This window comes from Panthera uncia, chromosome D4, assembly GCF_023721935.1.
Source record: "Panthera uncia isolate 11264 chromosome D4, Puncia_PCG_1.0, whole genome shotgun sequence".
NCBI classification, from domain to species: Eukaryota; Metazoa; Chordata; class Mammalia; order Carnivora; family Felidae; genus Panthera; species Panthera uncia.
The window spans coordinates 90,495,289-90,518,781 of record NC_064807.1 but is presented as its reverse complement, the minus strand read 5'-3'; the positions used below and the strand labels follow the sequence as shown (position 1 = coordinate 90,518,781).

At 58.7% G+C, this 23,493-nt stretch overlaps 1 protein-coding gene across 3 annotated transcripts in view; it reads right to left on the bottom strand.

The window, feature by feature from the left end:
* The window catches only part of CAMSAP1 (calmodulin regulated spectrin associated protein 1), a 55,816-nt gene that overhangs the window by 29,847 nt on the left and 2,476 nt on the right, over positions 1–23,493 (bottom strand). Inside the window, exons 2-3 of one of the 3 annotated variants that reach the window (XM_049631675.1) lie at positions 5,210–5,472; positions 4,233–4,394 (exon numbers count right to left, since the gene is read on the bottom strand). In XM_049631675.1, the coding sequence (XP_049487632.1) occupies positions 4,233–4,394; positions 5,210–5,472 (425 nt within the window). Of the gene's footprint in view, positions 1–4,232; positions 4,395–4,646; positions 4,734–5,209; positions 5,473–23,493 lie in introns of those variants that run through there. The other 2 variants (XM_049631690.1, XM_049631685.1) reach the window with 2 other exon arrangements.

Genomic DNA, 23,493 nt, shown 5'->3' with positions numbered 1-23,493 from the left:
GAGGGGGAGGGGGAGGGGGAGAGGGAGAGTGGTCCCTGGAAGTGATGCACATAAAAAGAGAAAGTAACTCACAGCAGTCACCTGACAGGCCTGACTGTGACTCCAGAGCTGCGGAAGAGGGGGAGAGCACCCAGACACAGAGCCAAACACGAAAAGGAAGCGAACCCACAAAAATACCTTCCCGAGTGAAAATGGCCAGCACGGAGGTGAGAGAGCTTAAACGTGCACTATTCACACAGCAGAAATCTTGGGGACATTATCCACAACCACAGTTTCAAAGGAGATCCAGATCTTACGAGGCATCAAAGACTGACGCCGAAGGGAAAACTCACCGCACGTGAACCCTCAGGAGCCCGAACCTTATCAAACATGGAGGCCGCTTTCGGTGGGGAGAGAACCCAGCCGCCAAATGAAGGTGGGAAGGCTTCTGGACCCGGCTCTAAACTGTCAGGCACCAGAGGACCCACACTGCAGAGGCCACGGCCACTCTCCCTGAAGGAAAAGCTTGGCGGAGCTGACACCTCCTCTGAGTCCAGGGAAAGACCCTCAGTACACAAAGCATGGAGGCACATCTCACCCCGCATCAGAGCTCACATCCGAGAGGAGCCCCCCGAGCAAGTGCTGGAAACCTCCTCAGTGAGCGCACCCTCATCTGGCACCCGTGAATCCGCGCCGGAAAGAAACCACATGGAGGCAGCAAGTGTGGGGGAGCCCTTGGCCAGAGCTCACCGCTCAGTCGACATCAGAGAATGAGAGCACACACAAGGGGAAATCTATCAACGTAAGAAACTTAGTTCATTTGGAAATGCTAAGGAAATACAAAATTTGGAAAACACTGAATAAAACTATAAATATAGGCAAGGACCAGAAAGGCCACAAAAAAAACAAAGCAAGTACCAACTCCAGGAAAACCGAAGTGTGGCAGAAGAAAAGGGACATGAGCTGTTGAAAAGTCATACCTGGTCATCTGACATCTGACTACAGACCCAACCACAGTAGGCCGTGTGACCACGGTGGACCGGCAGGGACCAGACGGGAGGGTCACGTGAGCTAGCAATCAGAAGGCCACGCCTGCCAGAGGCCGATGCCGATGCAGAGTCAGAAATACAGTGCACCTCTTTGAAAGACAGAGGTTAACACCAGAAAATGCCCGTCAGCAGATAAAGGCTGCACCACATGAAGATCATCTTCCACACATCAGCCAAGTCCACAGGCAAACGGGCGGCAGTGACCTGGAAAATCGTCTACACAAATACGGCAAACAGGGAACGCCCTTCACGGTATTGTGAGAAACTTCATCAGGCTCGGGAGAAAAGGAATGCACCCCTCCCCCAAAGAAATGCGGCCAAAGATCACAGACAAGTAATTTATCAAAGAGAAAGACAAACGGCCAAACGTACGCTCTATCTCTTAAACTTCAACTTTACCAGTAAATGAAGAAATGGAAGTAGAAGATGACACTATTCCCCACCTTTAAAAAATGGGAGGGGCGCCCGGGGGGCTCAGTCGGTTGTGCCCGACTTCAGCTCAGGTCACGATCTCGCGGTTTGTGAGTTCGAGCCCCACGTCGGGCTCTGTGCGGAAAGCTCAGAGCCTGGAGCCTGCGTCCGATTCTGTGTCCCTCCCTCTCTCTGCCCCTCTCCTGCTCGTGCTGTTTCTCTGTCTCTCAATAATAAATAAACGTCAAAAACATTTATTTTTTTTTTATTAAATTTATTTTTTTATTAAAAAATAAAAATCAAAATTAAAAATAGCAAATATTCTTTTAGTAATATCCAATCTACGGGAAATCATGGAAAAAGACACCTCGACGGACTAAGAGTACGAAAAAAATACTACAGTCTTTACGGTCAGAAATTTGGCAAAAACCAATCAAAACCAATCAAAAGCCTTTACAAATGAACCTCAGCCATGTGGCCACCACTGCCCACCCATTACACGTGGGAGGGAAATGCCCGTGGTCACCTACAGAGCCCGGCGCCTGAGACAACAGCAGGCGGGCACTGAAGCCGGCCCTGGAGAGACCCCTCCCCATCCTGCCAAAGGCCTCGGCTTTCGGCCCAGCACCCGGGAGCACCTAATTGTGCTTTTAAGCCTGTGTCTTACACCTAAAAAAAACTATGAGAATTTATTCTTTACTTATTTTTGAGAGAGAAAGAGCACAGGCGGGGGAGGGGCAGAGAGAGGGGGGTACAGAGGACCCAAAGCAGGCTCCGAGATGACAGCAGACAGCCCAATGTGGGGCTCAAACTCGTGAACGGTGACATCACAACCTGAGCCGAAGTCGGACGCTCAACCAACGGAGCCACCCAGGTGCCCCTGAAAATTATGAGAATTTATGTTAAAACGCATGTGTAGGTGGTAAGGTTGTGGGGAGTTTATATTTCGTTTTATTTGCTTATTGTATTTTTTAGCTTTTCTATCATGACCATGTCATTTCATTTATAAGAAGGAAAAACCGGGGCGCCTGGGTGGCTCAGTGGGTTAAGCGGCCGACTGTGGCCCAGGTCAGAATCTCACGGTTCGTGAGTCGGCGCCCCGCACTGGGCTCTGTGCTGACAGCTCAGAGCCTCAAGCCTGCTTTGGATTCTCTCTCTCTCTCTCTCTCTCTCTCTCTCTGCCCCTCCACCACTCACGTGCTTGCTCTCTCTCAAAAATAAAAATAAAACAGGAGAAGCCGATAAAAGTTATCAGAGAGAAACAAGTTAGAACCTGGGTCTTGCAGGGAGGAAAGGTGTAGCACAGGGCATATGGTCAAGTGCCCCGACGAGGCTGTGTGGCGACAGCTGGCAGCTACACTTGTTGAATCACCACACCGCGCACCGGAAACGAACGGAGCACCGCAGGTCAGTGGCTGAAAACACACACGTGAACTCGTGGCTACAGGAAGGCCGTGTCGGGATCACAGAACTACCAGCCAGGGCTCAGTTTCCTCTGCAAATGTGCACCGGTCCCGAACATCCTGCCTTAACCACGTTCCCGTGGTTCCCGCTTCCCACAGGCACGGTATCCTGCACGGCCAGGGGGCAGGGGAGACACGGTGCCCACCGCCAGGAGGCAAACTTACGGGCACTGGCCAGCGTCTGGGTCCAGACGTTGCAGCGAACCCTGGAAAAGCCCTCTACCCTACCCGGCAATCAGGGATTGAAGGGGGTCTGCCCACGGACTGGATTCCCCCACCCCACCTCCGGGTAGGAAACCAAGGAAACAGCAGGGCAAGCGTCTTAGCCGGAAGTCACAACATGCGCTTGACTAAGGCCTTGCTCGTCACAACCACGAAGGGGGCCCTCTCGGGGGAGCCGGCCCACGCGCCACGGCCTGGCTTTGCCACGTTCTTCAACTGATTCCGCGGCCACTGATTTTTACTTGGTCTCTCATAAAGCCTTACGTTATAAAGAACACAGACACAAACCATATAAGGAAATAATTTCAATCTTGTGGGCGGACTGACGCAACTCCTTAAGTTTGTTTATTTATTCGGTGGGGTGGGAGGGGCAGAGAGAGAGGGAGAGAGTCCCAAGTGGGGTCACGCGGTCAGCGCAGAGCCCGACGCGGGGCTCGATCCCACGAACCGTGAGATCATGACCTGAAGTTCAATCGAGAGTCGGACGCCTCGCCGACCGAGCCCCCCAGACAGTTGTCTCAGCTGCCCCAAGACAACTCTACGAGGCGCTGCCCCGCCTTCCACTTCCTCACTCCATTAGCTAAGTGTCCCCAGCTGAACACCTTTTTACACACAGAGACGCTTCACGACCAAACTGTTGTGCAAAGGTAACCCTGTGAGTAATCCCGTGCCACTGAAAATACCCTCTCTATGCTTGTGTGAAAGATCACGCTGTAAGCTCTAAACGTAAAAAGAGAAAACACTTAGGAAGACGCCACTTTTCTCTTCATAAGCAAAACGCCTCTGAACTCGAGCACCCCTTCGGTGCACAGAGAGCCTGAGATGAAAATAACAAGAACGTAGTAACTTAAACCGCGGCCACGCTCCCCGTGCTCACGAGGACACCTGTTTGTTCTGTCTGGACAGGAGCAGACGTGCTTCTGGACACAGCACATCCACCTACCGCTCCCGGGGCCCCTGCCAGCGCCCGGTTCTCGGGCGACACACGAGGCGGGCGCAGCTCTCGGGGGAGGACCTGCCACCAGGGAGCGCCCCGGCCCGCTCGGGCTGCTCGAGGAGACGACCCGCGGCCCCAGTCCTCGCACCGGCCACGGCTCCCAGCACTGACCTTGTTGACCCAGAACACCATGGCGTCCTCGAGGTCGTACGGAAGCTCTTTCGAGGCGCTGAACGTCGAGAAGCGCTGGACGCTGGCCACCACCTTCTCGATGCTGATCATCTCCACGGTGTAGGCCATCATGAGGGCGTCCACCATCGCCATGTGGGCGCTCTGGGAGCAGAGGTGACGGTTAGGGTGGCCCAAGCCCACCTCACCTCCGCGGCAACCTGGCGAGCCCCAGGGGCTGGCTGAGGGGAAAGGTACAAGCACAGAGAGACGCGCCCACAGCTGCACGACCGCGAACAGGGCCCGGGGTTCCGGCGGGAGCCCTGCTGCCGCAAGTCCGCCACGCCTTTGCACCGTCTCCTCCCGGAACCCGAGGAACATCCCGTTGACCCACAACGCGTCCTCCGCGAAACCCACCCGTGAAAAGCCACAGAGCGCAAGTCGCCAGAGAAGAGCCAAAACCCAGTGACGTGGGAGGCACCCAAACTGGCCGACCTAGGGCAGTCTGGAAAAGTCACATCGACGGTGCGGCTTCCGGAGGAAAGGGGGGAGGGGGGAAAACGGAGTCTTTTCTTCTTTATTTGGACACAAAAATACAATACGGTGAACAACCTAACAGAACAGGCCCGACGGCTGCACGTCACAACGTCCGTGAAATATCTGCCTCCAGACGTTTTCGTTAACGTGCCTCGACTTACCCTCCGGCGCACAGAGGGCTCGTGAGGAGGAAGAGAGCTGACGGGGAGCTGCTCTTTCCCCGTCCTCCACAAGTCACAGGCACTTCAAGTCACACAGCTCAGGAGACCGCCGCACAGCCGCGAGCCCCGCCACCCGGCCGGACGCTCCCACCATCTGCACCGCGGAGGGCCGGCCGGCGGGACGACAGGCCGGGGCGCCACACGAGTGCCCGCGGGAGAAGCAGTCGCGGTCGGTGACAGACCCTGCCCGTCCCCCCCGCCCCCCCACCACAGGACACTCACCATCTTTATGGGCGCGTGGCTGAGGTCGGGATCCGTCACGGGGGTGTCGTCACTCTCCATCACGTAGATCCCTTTCCGGGACAGGGCCTGGATGACAGACTGGTGTCCCTGTAAGGCCGCCACCTGGTCCCCCTTCAGGATGAGGCTGCAAACACGGCAGTAGAGCTCGCTGGACAGCAGGAGCTTGATGACGGGCGGCTTGATGTGCTCCTGCTCATACTGGTCAATGTAAAAGGGGTCCCTGAGGTCCTCGGGGATGTTATCTGAGCCAAGAAGAGACCGGCACGTGAGCATGATGCCAACGGGGGACAGAGCTGCCGTCAATCACGACGGGCACCTAACCACATAAAGAGACCCCATCGTCTCCTCGGGCAGAGGCGACCCGGCTGCCGACACCGCTGGGGCGTGTGGGCGACGCACTCGCCTTAGTGACGTGGCCGCCACGACCTCCAGGGGTGACTCTCCTGCCAGACGGCAGCGAGAAGCACGAGTGGGAGCCCTAAGCAGGGAGCGGAGCCCAGGGGAAACCGAGACGCGAGCCGGCTGGACTGGACGGCACCCGGTCACGCCACGGGGGCCACGCGGGGCACAGGCAACACGCAGGCCCTCGTCACCCTGCAGACGGCGCGGGGCACACGCAGCACAGGTCCCGGGGAGGAGGTCAAGCGCGCCCTTTCCTGAGGTCACACTGGACACGACAGCGAGGCCCGACACCACGGCCAGGCCCGCAGGGACCGTGACAAAGGCACGGCCGCAGGGACAGGCCCTCACCTGACCCCGGGCCAGGCAGACTCGACACCGCGCAGGCCATGTGACTTAAGCACGCGGCAACTGTCAAGCTGAGACTCTCGTCCCTGCGTTACTAACGGGAAAACGGAGGCACGGGGAGAGCGTGCCGTGTGCCCGAGGCCCCGAGCGGCAGAAGCCGACTGTGAATCCGGCCTGACTCACAGGTCTACACCACCTCCCACACAAACACACCAGCCACACGTGCGCCGCTGGGGACGCTCGGTTTCTAAACGGCTGCAGCATGGTCTCCCCAGGTGTCCCTCACACTTGCCCTGCAAGATGTCCATCGCCGTGCCCCCGAAGGGGTGGCAGACCGGAAAACATGAAGCTGTGCAGGCTAAGGCTGAGCTCCTTCAGTGCGGCCCCCAGACCCGAGAGCGCCCTCTGGGCGTTCTGGAACAACCCTGCCTGTGAAAGAGTTCACACGGGCCTGGTCTCTCCAAGGACACCGGGGAAGGACACCCACGGCACCTAGTGCCGAGACGCGGGGCGCCAGCGCGCCCCCTCCCCGCACAGTCCGGGCTCTCTGCGGCGACCTGGCAAGTGCCCTCCAACCGTGGCCTCTGCCTCCCCACCCCCCCACACCCACCCTCGCTGTCCTCATCACAGACGCCATTCTCGGGGCCCTGAATCACCTCCTCGTGGGTGTGGGGCTCCTCGGTTCCCCACTGGCTCTCCTAACAGTGGCTAACATTCACACTGCCCTTCTGTTTGCAAGGCCTCGGTTCCCCTGGCCCGTGACTGTGACTGACACCGTGGCAGCCCTGCGGGCACACGGAGCCAACCCTTCCGAGGCGGGAGGGACACACCCTTGGCTCAGGGTCGAAAGGACCCTGTCAGAGCCCATCCTATTTTAAAATCACCCAGAGTTCTGAGACAGAAGAGATCATCCCGACCACAGAGGAAGGGAGCCCCAGGGCAAAACGCCGTGGGAAGACTTCTGCTGCCTTTGTGGGTGGGGTGACTTGTGAGTGGGGGGCCGAGGGAGGGACAGGAGCCGGCCCCACGCGCACCGGAGCGCGCCGTCCCAGAGAGCAGACGGCAGCCCGGGAGGACACCCACACGGACGATGCAGGACCCGGTCCTGACGGATGGGAGTCCAGGACGGGAGTCGAGGAGGTCGCGGGGCCAGGGGGTCCGCCAGCCTAGTCCGCTTTCAGGTGCGAGAGGCCAGGCTGACTTCGGGCGGCGGGGACTGGGACGCAGGGACCCGGGCCCACCCCGTCCTCCTCCTCTCCCCACGCCCGTCCCAGCTCCATCGCCTCTGCTATGGAGAGGACTCCATCGCTCCCTCACCTCTCCAGGACTGGAAGGGCGCAGTGACTTCAGTCAGTCTCGTGGCTTGAAGGAGCACGGGCGTGTTGTCACCGTGAACACACGTCCTGACCCCGGCCACTTCCCTGGGCCTCCGTCCCTCTGCCCCTTAAGGTCCGCACGACGGGCCGGTGGGCACGGGGCCTAATCCGCCCGCAGGGGAACTCCACCTCCCAACCTGCCCCTCCCGGCCTCATCTCAAGGTCAGCCGCTCACCAGAAGTTTCAGGGTCACCCAGTTCTCCTCCTGCCAAAGCCCTAGCAACTCTGGCTGACCCCCCCCGCCCTTTTTTGGGTTTTACTTTTTTGTTGTTTTCATTATGTACTACAGTGACGTACTGCATAACCTTCTAGAAGGGGCAGACGAGCATAACCGAGTTATTTTCATCAACGGGGAAGAGGCTCCCTTAATCAACATCCTCCACATCCTCTGACACAAAGTAACGATGAACTCCAGAGACCTGCCTATCAAACTCCACTAACACGGACAGGAGACGACAAGCCTTTCTTCCTCGCCCCCAGGACGGAGCCCGGGGATGTGCACGGTGGCTGTGCTGGGGATGAGCAGCACACGGCCAGGACACCGATCCCGGGCACAATCTCGAACGACATCGTGCCGCAGTTGCTGGGGCCACACTCTTCCTTCTGGCCCCCTAAAGGTGGTGACCCAGCCTCCTAGCCAGAAAACGACAGCTTGGGGCCACGCCACAGCCACCGCCACGCCACCGTCCCCCCAGCGCCGGCCCCCTCGCCTCTCGGATTACCGATGGGCTCCCCTCCAGGACAGCAGAGACCGGCAGGCCTCAGGACAGAAAGGTCCCTTAGGGTCACAGCTCTGGGAGGAGGGGGTGGGACACAGGCACCAACGGAGGGTCGGCTGCAGGAAGGACAGGCGTCCAGGGGCACGGGTTCGGAAAGACACAGCCTACCCGCACCCGGGAACCCGGAGAGGCTGGACAGAACCGCAGCCAGGGCCCTGAAGCAGCTTGTCTGTCTACCCGGGAGAAAGGTTTCCACGGGCGGCCCACTTGGTGGAGCTTTCAAAACTAATCGATACAAACTGACTCGGATAACCCGCTTTTTAATTACACCTGAACACGCACGTGTGCATCGCAGAGCTGATCCCCATAAACTCCACGTTTGTGGGAAGACGACGCGTCGACTGCAGGGAAGCGCCCCGGACACCGTGCGGCTGCGCCCCGCCCCCCTCCAGGGCAGCCCCTGCCCTCAGCCGTGGGCGGAGGGGCCGGTTGCTGCGCCTCAGCAGGTCCACGACTGCAGGGGCTTTATGCGCCAGCTGTGACAGTCCCTCTCGGTTTTACTAAAACCGACAACTGTTTACAAGACGACAACTCCGCAAGTGCCTTCCGGCTACTGCCAGGGACTTAGTTTTCGTTCCCTCTACAAACTGCAGAGACCATTTGTCAGAATTACTCCTGTGCGGAGCCGTCACTTTTATTAAGCCCCCACTGTGAGCCAAAGACGCACAGAGCTGAGGGGGTTAACGAGGACGAAGAGGTCACCCCTCGGGGCAGAGCCTCTTAAGATGACAGGAATCACCAAGCGCCGTGCGCAAAACGTGCTGGGCGCCACGCAGGACAGGTACGGGGTGCTCTGTGCTGCTCTGGGGCGCAGATGAGCCGGCACCACAGGGCAGGGAGGCCGGGCAGGCTTCCGGGGAGGGAGGCAGCCGGGCCCCGGTGGCAGAGAGAGCGGGAACAGGGGAAGGGGTGAGACCAAGGGAGGGGGACGGGATGACGACACATGAGGGAGGGACACACAAAAGAATGACCCCGAGAGAGGGTTCTGGAAAACTGCGGCTCAGCACAGGAGCAGCCAGCCGCACAGGCCACTTCTCGGCTCACCCACAGGCAATCAACTAAGTACCTACCAGCAGCCTTCACCAGGAGGGACTGGGGGCGCCAGCGGGGTCCCTCAGTGACAGGGACAGGCACAGGGGGCTCTGAAGGCCTGAAGGGATGTGACCAGCCCCCGTGGGGGACGAGGGGCCGGAGGAGTTGGAGGACAGAAGTCCCCACCTACCAGAATCCCACCACAGTCAGCGGCCCGAGCGACAACGGAGGCGGGCCAAGAACCGGTGGCACCAGGAAGGGGCACAGACGCCCAGGAGGCATGGGCATCGGGCCTGGGGTGTGGCCAAGGCAGCAGACCTCCCACTCTGCCGACGAGATGCAGGACGGTGCCTCCGACACAGGAACCGGTAACGCGGAGGACGGTCAGGGGAGAGGGGCGGTTACTCCAGGCAGGACGTCTCTGAGGTGCCCGTGGGACCCAAGTGGAGACTTCAAAGCCGCAGGAAAATACGGAGATCAAAGCGCAAGGGAAAGGGTCCGGCTGGACACACAGGCTTGGGACCTACCACGCAGAAATAATTATCGCAGCCACGGAGCACACGCACGGGGGCAGAAAAGGTCGTCGGGTACACCTGGCCAACGGCCACGTGTGGGGCAGACCTGGGCAAGTGGGAAAAGGAAGCCGGAGACCGGCACGGAGAAGTGATCGGGGAAGGGGGGGAAACAGAAGGCGGGTTCGGAGAAAACACTCCAAAGCAGGAGCGCTCAGCGACCACGGTGGGAAAAAGACGAGACACAAGGCGGACTGAGAGGGGTCCGCGGATTTACAAGCAGGAGGCAGTGCCAGCCTGGGAAAGAGCAGCGGCAGGAAGGGTGAGGGACGGAGGGGCCAGGGAGAGGGCCAGCAGCCCCCTCTGCTTGGAGGGAGGCATGCGGAGGCCGGGGCACCGGGAGCGGGCTTGACCGACCACGGGAGCGCAGCCGGTGACGGGCGTCCGAGAGCAAGGTCTGGAGGCGGAGGCGGCCAGCGGGAGGGAGGAGCCCGCGTCTCTGGCAGAGAGGGCTGGACGGAAGGACGGAAGGACGGAAGGCGGGAGGGGTGAAGCAGCCGCTAAGCCTGAGGGCGGTGGCTCTGTGCCGAGGGCGCCCCCAGGACACGGCCTGGCGGGAGGGACGGCGGTCCCCGTGACCCCGGTCTGCAGCAACAGCGACAGCGCGTACACGGGCCGGCGATCCGGGGCTAGGGCCCTGCGGGCACACGGGACAGGAAGGCCGCACGAAGTACTGGAGGGTCCTGAGAAGCCCGCACCTGCAAGGCAGGACGCAACACGCAGCAGGAAGGAGCAACGGGTGACAGCCGGGGGAGAGCAGACCCTCCGAGCTCCAGGTCTCCAAGGCAGGAAGGCGTGCGGCTGGGAGCAGGACCCGCACGGGCCGGCCCGGCCTCTCAGAACCCCAGGCACACACACGACAGCCCGGCCCCCTGTCCCCCGGGTGAGGGCAGGTGTGTGAGCCGAGGCGCTGAGGGCAGAGCTGCCGTCAGTGACGGTCACACAGGTGCTAGCTACCGCTCTCATCCGTCGCTGTCCACCACACGCCCCACCCTGTCGACTGACGCCGTACCCCTGCACCCCGAGCAGGGCCAGGGGACCCCCCCAGGTGCCCCACGGAAGCCTGAGGCCTCACCTGGCCCGGCTTGGTCTCAGGAGAGCAAAGCCCGCACAGCCACCAGTGACCGGCAAGACGGTGGTCCGGTCGCCTGCTGGTGCCCAGCCCCTGCCCAGACCGGCGACCACAACGTCGTGGCCAGAGGCCTTCGAACTGTGGCCACACCCCAGGCCTATGCTGGCAACGCCAGACAGAAGAGAGAGAAAACCAGCTCTGCCAGGCAGACTCACTGGCTCCCCTGCCCCACGCCAGGCCAGCACCAGCAACAAAACCGTACCCAACGGTGGGCGGGGGGGGCAGGGGGGAGTGAGGGGGCGCCCCACGGGCTCTTTTCCCTCCCTCTCTGCTGACGCAGCTCAGGTGCAGGAAGCACACAGACTCTTCCAGCCTGACTGGGAAGGGAGACCCTGCAGGGGACCCCCCCGGAGAGCAGGAGGGGGTGCTGAATGAAGAACCCTAAAATCTGCGTGTACTATCCTGGATGACGCAAGTGACCCCGTGTGACACTACCCAGGAACGGCACAGCGCGGACTCAGAACTACAGCGGGGCCCCGGTTTCACAGAGGTGCCCTGCGGACAGACCAGAACGGTCCGGAGGCTTCGGGACTAAACCAGCATGGAGCAAAGGCCCACACGAAGCAGCTCACGAGGACTCACAGTCTCAGCCTAACTGGGCTGACTACCTGTTTAAAAGAAAAAATTCTCTAGATTCTAGCAGACCCCAGGGTCTCACGCGCAAAAATCAGAACATCCCAGACACGATGCAAACTTACTCGGCGCAGAAGACAGAGGGAACCCACGAGCACCGGAGAAAAGGCAACCAACAGACCCCAACCCCTGATGGCCCAATGTCAGAAGCTTCTGACGACGATGTGACCGGTTTCTAAAAATGCGCTCTAAGACGAAACAGCAAACACTTTTTAAAGGAACAAAAAACTAGCATAAAACGGTGAGAAAGCCCAGGCAAAGAGAAGCCCCAGGATGGAGAGAAAGCACAGGCCAGAGCAGAAGATGGCCGGAGCCGGGGAAGAGAGGGGGCAGAAGGTCTCACAGCCGCCTGTGCCCCCCATGGGCCCCGCCCCCGCTGGGAGGCGGAGAAGCGGCCACACTGGCCCAGGCATGCGGCTCGCGGGCCCCCCCCACGGGGATGCCGTGCCAGCAAAGCAAGTGGGGAGCCGCCCGATCAACCCTCAGCACCCCCCTGCCCCCCTCCACTTCGAGGCCCAGGGGACAGCTTGGGGGACGGCTCTGACCCGGGACGGTGCCTGAGGGAGGGAAGGTGACCAATGGGAAGGACAGGTCACAGACCTGAATGCCAAGGTCCTGGCTAGACCTCCCTCCCTCGCACCTCACACTCCCCAGGGAAGTGACACCCCAGGGATCCCCACGCAGCCGCCCACCAGCACGCGTACCAGCCCGCCTACCAGCACACCCGCCCGCGCACCCCCCCGCCACCCACCAGCGCGCCCACCAGCTGCCCAGCCGCACGCCCAGCAAGCTGAGCAAACCTATGTCCGGCAAGGGAAGATTCTGTGACCAAACGTGGCCAAATGCAGAGGGAGCATCTGTAGGCATCCGGCGTGGAGAGGAGCTCTCCGGTACCAGGGGACAGCATGGTCTAGTCGGCACGCACAGAACGCGCCTCCGCTGGCCGCACTCGCTGACCGGGGGCAAGGTGGCCGGGCCGCGTGCCAGGAGAAGCCTGCGGCCGAGAGCCCCAGCTCCCACACCACGCTGACAGAGGCTGTGCTCCGTCCGTGGCAGGTGCGACGAGAGGGACCTGCGTTTCTGGCACCTCCCAGGTCAGGGGGACGGGACTTGCAGGGGACCCTGGTCACCCAGCGGGGCAGGCATGCGGCCGGGAACCCCAGAGGCTGCTCCCTCGGAGCCGACGTGACCCAAGCACGGCAGCCCTCGAGAGCACCCCGGTGCGTGTGCCGGAGCGCCGGAGCGAGGGGGCCGGGGACGGCCGGTCTCTGGAAGTGCAAGTTTCTCCGGAGAGAAAGTACGGCACCGTCCAGGGCCTCTGGTGACGCCCACCGCCTCCCAGCCACCTCACCCACTCAGCCAAGTGAAAACAGCAGCCGAGCAAAGAGACAGGACATCCTGAACAAAGCCAGCGGTGACACCGAGCGAGCGACAGAAGCAGGCTCCCAGGCTGTGGAGCTGCCACTGTGAAGCGGGCCGGGACAGCCTCTGCCCGCCGGCCACGACTAAGACCCCGCCCGGCGCCACGTGCAGCCACGGGAGGATCCTAAACGTGAAGAGCGGCAGGCGACCAGGGGGCAGACACAAAGGCCCAAGAAGCCACACCTACGGGGTCCCCGGCTCCGTGCCCACTTCCTCTAGGGGCTCTGACCCACAGGGCAGCCGGACGCACGCGCGCGGGCAGAAACCCGGCCTCTCTGGCCAGAGCCCCGGGAAGGGGCCCCCGCACGCTGGAGAGCGGGAGGAATCTGGGCTTTCCTCCTCTTCCTCTCTTCCAGCCCAGGTTACGGAACTCTGGCAGGGCAGGGCCCTCGGTGGTCTGCAGAGGTGAGGGCACCTGACGTTCTTGTCCCCTGCGCAGGCAGTACCGCTCCGAGCGAAGCCCCGTGTTTCCAGCCGGGGGACAAGGGAGGGGGGGGGCTCCCTGGAGCAGAAAACGCAGAGGAATCCAAGAGAGGAGAGAGCCGGGAAGGGGACTCCTCCTTCCGTGTATGAGCCCACACAACCCTGAGGACCCCCCCCGGCTACGTGCACGCGGGACAGACCCACAAAACCACACTGACCTTGAAACCATGGCACACGAAATGACAAAGCAGACTTGGGGTCTGAGCTTCAAGGTGCTCACTGCCACCCGGCTACAAAAACGGACCACCAAGAAGACATCAGCGTGGACCGGAAAGCAGCCCCACAGCGCAATATTCAAACGTCCAGGACACGACCCATAGTTACTCAACATACAGAAAACCGGAAAATGCAACCGATTCCCAGGGCAAGAGACAATCCACAGATGCCAACCCTGACATGACCCAGATGTCAGAGTTATCACAGACCGTAAAGCATCCATTGTAACCAAGCTCCCTGAGGTCAATGTAGGAACTCTTGAAAGAAATGAAAACACAGACATTCTCCGCAGAGAAAACTTTTTAAAATAATAAAAGAATCTTGGGGCGCCTGGGTGGCGCAGTCGGTTAAGCGTCCGACTTCAGCCAGGTCACGATCTCGCGGTCCGTGAGTTCGAGCCCCGCGTCGGGCTCTGGGCTGGTGGCTCGGAGCCTGGAGCCTGTTTCCGATTCTGTGTCTCCCTCTCTCTCTGCCCCTCCCCCATTCATGCTCTGTCTCTCTCTGTCCCAAAAATAAAAAATAAAAAAATAAAAAAAAAACGTTGAAAAATAATAAAAGAATCAGAATTTAAGAACAATACAGCGTATCGACAAAATGTTCACCGCGCAGGAGAACCGAGAGGGTCAGTGAACCCGAGATACGTTATGGAAATTGCCACCCGGAAGGCAGGGACTGAAGAGAAGGAAGAGTGTCAGGGAGCAGGGGGGCATCAAAAGCCTCGCGGCCGTGCTCCTGCAGGACAGAGACCGCTGCCCGAGAGCATCTGAATAGGTAAGGGCCAAAGTCGCCCCATGTTTTGAGAAACACCAATCTGCAGGCACAGGGAGCCCAGCAAACCCAAACAGAACCCAGTGGAAGAAAACCACGCCCAGACGCTTCTAACCAAACTGCTAAAAACCAAGAGGAAGGAACAGGCCCCGGGGACCCACAGCTGGCGTGAGCAGCCACAGACTTTCCCTGACCACGCTTGAAACGAGAACATGAAGAATTCTGACAGAAGAATCTGGAAATTACAGAAAAGAAACGAAAAGAGAAGAAAAGAAAAGAAAAGAAAAAAAACAAAGAAAGCACTTGCCACGGGAAGACAGGGGAAGTGAGCTGCATTCACACGCTGGCGTGCCGAACAGCAGGCCAGCCAGAGGAGAGAAAGGACAGGAGGGAAGGCGGGTGACAGGTACCACAAGCGTCACACAGTGTGACCGGAGGCCCAGGGAGGCAGGACAGAAAACGTGGGACAGAAAACGGTATTACTGCAAGAGATAGGGCGCAAGGAGTTTCCCGTCCCTGTAAACTTCATGAAACCCAGCGGGACAGAAAGGAGACACACACACCAAAGCACGTGCTGCTAACGGCGATGAAGTCGAAAAACAAAGCAAAAACATAAAGCAGCCACGAGGGCCTTGCGGTCAGGACGAGGTGGCAGGGACTCCTCTCCACGAAGCGCAACTGTAAACCTTGGAAATGACTCAAAAGACAAGCACAGGAGAACCCGAAGGCCGCACGAGGAGGCAGACTGGGGGGGGGGGGGGGATGCCAGGGCGGGAGGAACAGCACGGCCACGGGGCGTCTCCCGACCTCCCACCCGGCAGGTGACCTGACCCGGCATCTCCCGGCCCTCGGCCTGGCGACGGAAGGCGAGCCGCGCGGGCTCATCCCCGCCCCAGACACCAGGCCGGCCCGGCAGAAGCCAGGGCACGAGCTGGCGGTCTGCAACACCTGCCCCAACAGAGCCCCCCGAGTGCTCTCCCTCCCCACCGGCCTCGAGACACAGCATTCCCCCGACACCGTGCGCGAGGGGACCCCGCCACGACAAGCACCCGGACCGGACCGGGAGACGCCCTCTGTCCTCCAGGGGCACCCGGCAGCCCAGCACCAGAAAGCTCCTTCCACCTCCAAAAAGCAGCACCGGCAGGGCCACGGGAGCCCCACGCCAGCCACGCCGGCAAAGGCACGCTTTGAGCGTCAGACCGGCGGGACCGCGTGCTGCCCCAGACCGGAAGCTGCTGCCGCTGCTGCTGCTGCTGGGGACACTTTCAACAGGACCCGGAATCTCCGACAGAAGAGGCAGAGTGACCGGGGAGCAGCCGGAGGTCACCCGGCACACCCAGAACCAAGAAAATCGTGACTTTAAGGAGAAAAGACGATCCACGGACACCAGCACCAAAACGAGCCAGATGCTGGCATTCTCCGACAGACTTTAAAGCCACCGTCGTAAAACTGATTCCTCGAGCAATTACAAATTCTCTGGAAGCAAACGAAAACCAGAAAATCTCAGCAAAGAAAAAGAAGTTCTAAAAAGAACTGAATGTAAAACTGAAAAACAGAGCAACAACTCAAACTCCCTGGATGGGCTTGAGAGGAAAGTGGAGGTGACAGGACGGGATCGGTGAACTCGTGGACGGATCAACACGAGGTGCCCCATCCCAACGACAGATAGAAACCACGCTGAAAGAACCCAAATACAGCCTCGGGGACCCACAGGAGGGGAACACGAGACCGAACAGCGGGATCACTGGAGTCCCAGGGAAGAGGGCAGAAACAGCGGGGCCGAGAGGGCACTGAGAGGACAACGGCCGAAAGCCCCCCAAACGGGGCAAAAGATACAACCCCACAGGTTTCGAGGAACTGAGCGAACCCCTACTAACACGAACCCAAAGAAACGCACAGCAAGACACACTATCCCCAACTTGACGAAGAGCATTATCGTGAAGCAGCTGGAGGGAAACACTGCGCCCCAAACGGGGGCCACGGGCTCGGGGGACGGCAGGTCTCTCGGAATCACGGGGCCAGAGGGAGGGCGCGTCACTTTCCAGTGCTGCCCGAAAAGAGCCGTCAGCCAGATTCCACAGCTGGGAGACTTTCCTTAAGGCAGCAAGGAGACCCACAGACCTTCTTAGACAAAGGAAAACTTTAAAAAACTCATCTCTGGCACACCTTAAAGAGCGGCGGAAGGAGATTCCCCAAATAGAAAAAAGTGAGAAGGAAGGAGTCCTGAGAACCAGGGAGCAGGAGTGACAGGTACAGATCATTTGGGCAAATACAATGGTGAGTTTCCTACATTCCATCTGGTGACAAAACTCCCACGCCTGCACACCCTCACAACAATGGTATTTATTTTTTTTTTCAACGGTTTTTTTTTTTTTTTTTTTGGGACAGAGAGAGACAGAGCATGAACGGGGGAGGGGCAGAGAGAGAGGGAGACACAGAATCGGAAACAGGCTCCAGGCTCCGAGCCATCAGCCCAGAGCCCGACGCGGGGCTCGAACTCACGGACCGTGAGATCGTGACCTGGCTGAAGTCGGACGCTTAACCGACTGAGCCATCCAGGCGCCCCAACAATGGTATTTAAAGGCGGGGAGAGCAAAGGTGGAAGAAAAGATTTCTACACCTCACCTGAAGGGGCAAAGCAACACTGGAGAGCTGCTGGAAATCATGTGTAAATACTGTCGTACCCAGAGCAACCACTAGGAAAACTACAGACACACCCCAAAACAACACATATAAATCACAACGGGCTCTTAAAAAATAGTCAAGTAATCCACAGGAGGGAGGGAAGGAAGGAAGGAAGGAAGGAAGGAAGAAAAAGAAAGAAAAACAGGAACAAGAAATACAGGAAAGACTAAAACACCAGAGGTAAGCCTTAACTATGGACAATCACATTAAATATAAATACCCTAAATACACCAAGTAAAAGACAAAGATTGGCAGAATGGCTTTAAAAAAAAAAAAAAAAAAAAAGGCAGGGGCACCTGGGAGCTCAGCTGGTTGAGCTTCCAACTTGTGATTTCAGTTCAGGTCACGATCTCACGGTTCACTTGGGCAGTCGGAGCCCCGTGCCAGGCTCTGCACGGACAGTGAGGAGGCTGCCTGGGATTCTCTCCCTCTCTCTCTGCCCCTCCCCTTCTCACATTCTCTCTGTCTCAAAACAAATAAAATATACATACATACATATATGTAAACAACACAGCTATATGCCGTTTACAAGAAACTCGCCTCAGACTCAATGACTTCAATATGCTGAAAACAAAGGGATAAAAAAAAGGCTATACCAGGAAAACACTGTTAACAAACAGAAAGCAAGAAGAGCTGGGGCACCTGGGTGGCTCAGTTGGTTGGGCGACTAACTTCAGCTCAGGTCACGATCTCACGGTCTGTGGGGTCAAGCCCCACGTCAGACTCTGTGGTGACAGCTCCGAGCCTGGAGCCTGCTTTGGATTCTGCGTGTGTGTCTCTCTCTCTTCTTTTCTTCCCCCTGCCTTGTGTTCTATCGAAAGTAAATAAACATTAAAAAAGGTTTTTTAAAAAGGCAGGAAAAATTGTACGAATATACGATAAAGTAGAAAGAAACTTACCGAAGAGAAAGAAAGGTACCTGACGGTAAAAGGGTCAACCCAGCAGGAAGACCTTATAATCCTAAATGCATATCCACCGAAGTACAGAGACACAGACGTGAGGGAAGAAACAGAGCTGAAAAGAGAAATCCCCAGTGTGCAGTGTGGCTGGGGTTTCAACAGCCGTCAGCAACTCACAGAACCATTAGACAAAAATGAACGAGGACAGAGATCTGAGCAGTACGACCAGCCAAAAGGCCCTCCCTGGTATGTGTGGAAGGCTCCACCGACAGTGCTAGAAAACACATCTCTTCCAACGCCCGTGGAACATCCACCCAAAAAGACCCTACCCTGGGCGAGAACACAAGCTCGAACAAGTTTAAAAGAACAGAAACCCTACAGAGTGTCACCTCGCCACGACGGAACCACGCTAGAAACAGTAACAGAAAAGCGAAACGAGAAAATCTCAACACGTGGAAATTACGCCTACAAAAAATTCGCGGGTCAAGGAGAAGTAGCAAAGGAAATCAAGGACACAGAACTGAAGGAAAATGAAAACACAACACACCAAGCCTTCGTGGGATGCGGCTAAGGCAGCACCAAGGAGAAAATTTACAGCACTACACGCTTACCCTAGAGGAGAAAAAAGCCACCAATAATCTAAGTCCATACCGCAAGAAACTAGAAAAGGAAGAGCAAAACAAACCCAAGGCAAGCAGAAGGGAAAGCAGAAGGGAGGGAGGCAGGTGTGGCTACAAAAGGGCAACAAAACCGAAGAGGTCTTTGTGGGAACGGAACGTTCTACATCTCGGTCATACAATGTCACTCTCCTGGTTGTAATATTCAATTACAGTTTTGCAAGAAGTTACCGCTGGTGAAACTTCCTTACAAATGCACGTTAACACGATTACCTCAAATAAAAGTGTGGTTTTTTTTAAGACTCTGGCCAGAGACACGAAAACGCTCAACTGAAAAAAGATACTCAAACGGCCAACGACCGTGTAAAAAAATGTTCGTCATCATTAGTCATCAGGGAAATGCACATCCAGACCACAGCGAGACATCACAACCCGTTCACTCGAAAGGCTAAAATTAAAAAGACCGACGATGCCATGTGCTGGCAAGGATGCAGGTCGCCTGGACTCACACTCGGGCTTCGCTGGCGCAAACAGAAGCGGATACGCCGACCTCGGAAACCAGCGGGGCGGTCACGCACACGCACGTGAGCCAGCAGCTCCACGGTTTCGCCCGAGACAACCGAAACGTATGCTCCCACGGACCTGTCGCGCGCGCTCGCGGCGGCCCCGTTCGTGGCAGACACGCTGGAAGCGATCCGAGGGCCGATCCGAGGGCCGTCCACGAGCACGAGCGGGGGAGGGAGCAGAGTGCGGGCAGCCAAACGACGACACCGCCGCTCCCGGCACTCAGAGAAAAGGCGCGCTCACGCGGCTGAAGCTCCAAAGCTCCAAAACACGAGGCGGAGGGAAGGAAGCCGACGGGGAGAACAGACAGCAGCTGATGTTCGGTGGGTGGCGAAGGCAGCTCTAGGAAACCCCCGGGATCCACGGCAACCGCAGATCAGCGAGGCTCTGCGTGGCGACCGGCCGGAGGGTTCAAGCACACCCTGGAGACGTGAAAACCGTCAACCTTGACCGTGGTCCCGTTCACAGGGGCGCGGAAGTCAGACTACACTCGAAACGCGTGCAGCCGGCTGTACGTAAAGTGCACCTCACCGAAGCTGGTGTTCTCAGAGCTCCAAACTGAAATTCTCACCGCATTCCAACCAAACGACAGGCATTCACCTCCCCTACAGAGACTGCTCCGAAAGGCCCGGGTCTCAAACACCTCACTTTCTGCGAGGGAACACTCTAGACTCCCTCAGGGGAGTCTCCCCCTCCCCTCACCTGTCCCGCCGCGGCACCTGCTCCTCTCCCGGGTGCCCATCTCCTTGGCTCTGAGCACAGGTGGCTGTGCGCATGGCCGTGGCCAGCGCCACCCGAGCCCCGAGAGGCCATCGAGGACCCCAGGGTTCACAGCACGGCACTCGCGGAACGGACGTCGGGTTAATTCCACGTGAGTCTCTAGTGACTACAGGACAGCGGGCGAGGGGCACGTGAGTGACCTGGGCAGCGTAAACAACAGAAAGGGCCAGGCCACGGGGAGGAAAGGAGCCAGAAGGAGAAGCTCGGAGGTGACCCTTCTGCGTGTGACGACGGAGCCGTGAGCGCAGAAAAGCTCCGTGGACGAAGGACTGACTACTCCTGCCTCCTTCCCCTGCGTCAGCCAAGCCGGTCTCGGGAGCTCTGCTCCCCTCACACCTGTCAGCGCACCCCCGCTCCCCTTTCCCCTGCAGACAGGACAGGCAGGGCCTGGGCACCGCGGAGACGCGGCCCCCAGGGGGACGGCGGCGGAGACGAGGCCCCTGGGAGGTGAGGGCGCTGTGAAGGCGGAGCCCTCCCGCGCAGGATAGGTGGCCTTACCAGGAGGCTCCAGAGAGCTCGGTGAGGACGCAGCGAGAAGACAGCCCTCTACACACCGGGAAGCGGCCTCGCTGGACACCAGCCCCGCGGGCAGCAGGATCCGGGACTTGCAGCCTCCAGGGCCGGGGGGGACCCACGCGAAGCAAGCCCTCCGGCGCACGCGACTGTCCCGAACGCACCTCAACGCGACTCTTCCACCTGACGACGGTCCCCACCCACACCCACCCGCTGAGGAACCCCTCCAGGCTCCGTCTCGCATCGCCCCACGCCCCTACACAGAAACCCTCCCAGGCACACGTCACAAAGAAATCCCCAGCAGGCCCGGAGCGCCACCGCCACCTGCCCAGACGGCCCTCTAAACTAAGCACTACCGTCTCGTCCGCAAATCCTATCAGGACGTTACTCGCTCCGCCGAGCATTTCCTGGCCCGCACAGAACGCGGCCAGCCAGCCAGCCACCCCTGTGCTCCTGGAGCGGTCCCACACCTCACCCAGCCTTCAGAGCCTCTGGCCCCCCCCCCCCCCCCCCCCCCACCGCCGCCCGCAGCCCCGGCGCCCGGTCCCCATCCACCCGCCCGCAGCTCCACAGCCGGCCTGCAGAACTTTTTCGGCAGTTCAGCTAGAAAGCGAAAAAGAACGCTGGTACCCCTAACAGCACCAGGGCCACAGAAAAATCAACAGCAAGAGAAATCTATGAGCCGGTAGGAGGCTGAGATAAAAAACGTACACATTACAGGATTCGTGGAAGAACACGAGCGCAAGTTTAACATGCGGCAACACAACAGTGGCCAGCCACCTTGAGGGTCGCTCAGATTTAAAAGACGAGGGCAGTGCGAGCTCCACGATGGGTGTCAGTTCTCTGAATGACATTCAGACGGTGGCGCCGGGACAGGAGAGAAGGCATGCGCACACGGACGCAGCTTTGCAAATACAAACCCACCCGTGCTCTGGCCACCACGGCAGAATACAGACGGCATCCCTCTACCTCAGCTGGTACGTGTGTGACGAGTAGCCGAGTGCCGCAGACGTGGCATTAAACCGGACAACGGTGACCCCTGAGCTCACACACACCGGGCAGTTCTCGGCGCCCCCAAGCAGAGGGAAAGTCACACCAGAAGGCCAAGCGGCGGCCCCCCCGGTATCTAGTCGACCCAGCAGGTGCACCCAGGACGCGTCACCTCCGTCTCCGAAGCACCCGACCCTCGCCAAGAACAAAAGACCATCAAAAAGTACACTCTAAACTCGTAACGCAGTAATGCGGGTGGATCACCAAGTGAAAAGCGACCATCTGCTCACGGATGAGGGCCTCCGCACCAAGGCTCACACGGCCCAGGCTCCCCGTTGGCCCAGGGACGAGACCGGCAGCCGCACTCCGTTTCTGGTTGTGGGGCCTGGAGAGGGGTCCCGCGCACACGACTCATCTTAACCGAAGGTCACTGCCACAAAGCCAGGTGGTGAGCCCGGGAGGTGACAGCACAGAGACATCGCTCCCAACATCAACGAGGCTCTTCTCGCGGCCCGGGCGGGGAGGCCACGGCGGCTGCACTGCTGACGGCCCTCACGGCTGTGCCGGCCAGAGCGTCCCATGTGACCACCCACCGCACGGCATGCACGCGGGTCAGTTGTCTGATTACTCCCACGCAAGAGTGAGGGGGAAAGTGTGTCAACTCCCTGCCAGCAGCGGGTTCCAGACGGCCCGTAGCCTGTCTCCACCCCAGTGTGCTGCCCACAAAAAAAGAAGGCTGACCGTGGCGGCCCCTACGGCCCTGCCCGGTTCGGGTGGTGGACTGGGGAGCTGTGGCCAGCCTCGGCTCAGCTTCCGGGGCTCCTCGAGGGCAAGTCACCACCACTCGGCTACATAGCAACAGGTCCACAAACAGCAGAATGCCGTCTAGCGCTTTCCCTGCTGCTTTTTCCCTCCGAGGGTAACAGAAACTGCCACCCTCCCCTTACCCCCGAAACCAAGGCCTAGATGCCCCTAGGTTTCTAGGGTCGTGGGCCGAAATCAACAAGCAGGAGCGCAGCAGGCCCCCGTACTCTGTAGGAGAGGTAGTGCCGTGAGCCACTCCTTCAAACTGCTAACGTGTTACAGCTCTCACCCAGAAAGACAGCGCAAAACATTCCAGCTGCACAGGTTCTACACTTTTTTTTTCTTTCAAGTAAAGTCTAGGCCCAGGGTGGGTCTTGAACTCATGACCCCGCCAGGCACCCCAGATTCTACTCTTTCTTGCAGACACTTTTGTTTTCTTTATTAACATTTATTTATTTTTGAGAGACGTAGCACGAGCAAGGGACGGGCAGAGAGAGAGGGAGACACAGAATCCAAAGCAGGCTCCAGGCTCCGAGCCGTCGGCGCAGAGCCCGACGCGGGACTCGAACCCACGAACCGCGAGATCATGACCCGAGCCGAAGTCAGATGCTTAACTGACTGGGCCCCCCAGGCACCCCTCTTGCAGACCCTTTTAAATGAATAACTTCCAACACGTCCGATATATTATTTCTTAAAAAGAAGAAATAATTAAGCGTCGTCAGTGAAACAACAGTTGCCCCGAAAACGGAGGCGCAAAATCGAAAATTAAAAGTACAAGGTGGCCCACAGTCCTGGCGGCAGCAACCAGAGACGGGAGCCGGAGGAAACCTTCCCGGACCGAAACGTGCCACCACAGGCCTGGCCAAGGAGACTCTCCTGAGCCTCCTCACTTGCTACAAATGGCAGGCACTGGCCCAGAGGATACCCCAGGAGACACCGAGAGAGACTCCCAAAAGGCCAACACAAAGCACGAAGGGCACCTCCGTGCACCTCACCCTATCAGCCTGCTCGCTTTCGATCCCCACACAAAGGGAAAGCGCCGGTCAGTTTCGTTTCCGTACTTAACGACAACTACACAAGTAAAATACTGAAGCCATTTTCAGCATCATACCCACCCCCAACGCTGATTCACCATTAAAGCTGCTGATTGAAAGAACCATGTCTAATTAGCTGGAAACTAAGCCGTAGACACACAGGGAAACGTCCAAAAGAAGAAACAAAGAATAGGCCCCTGGATTAGGAAAGCAACTT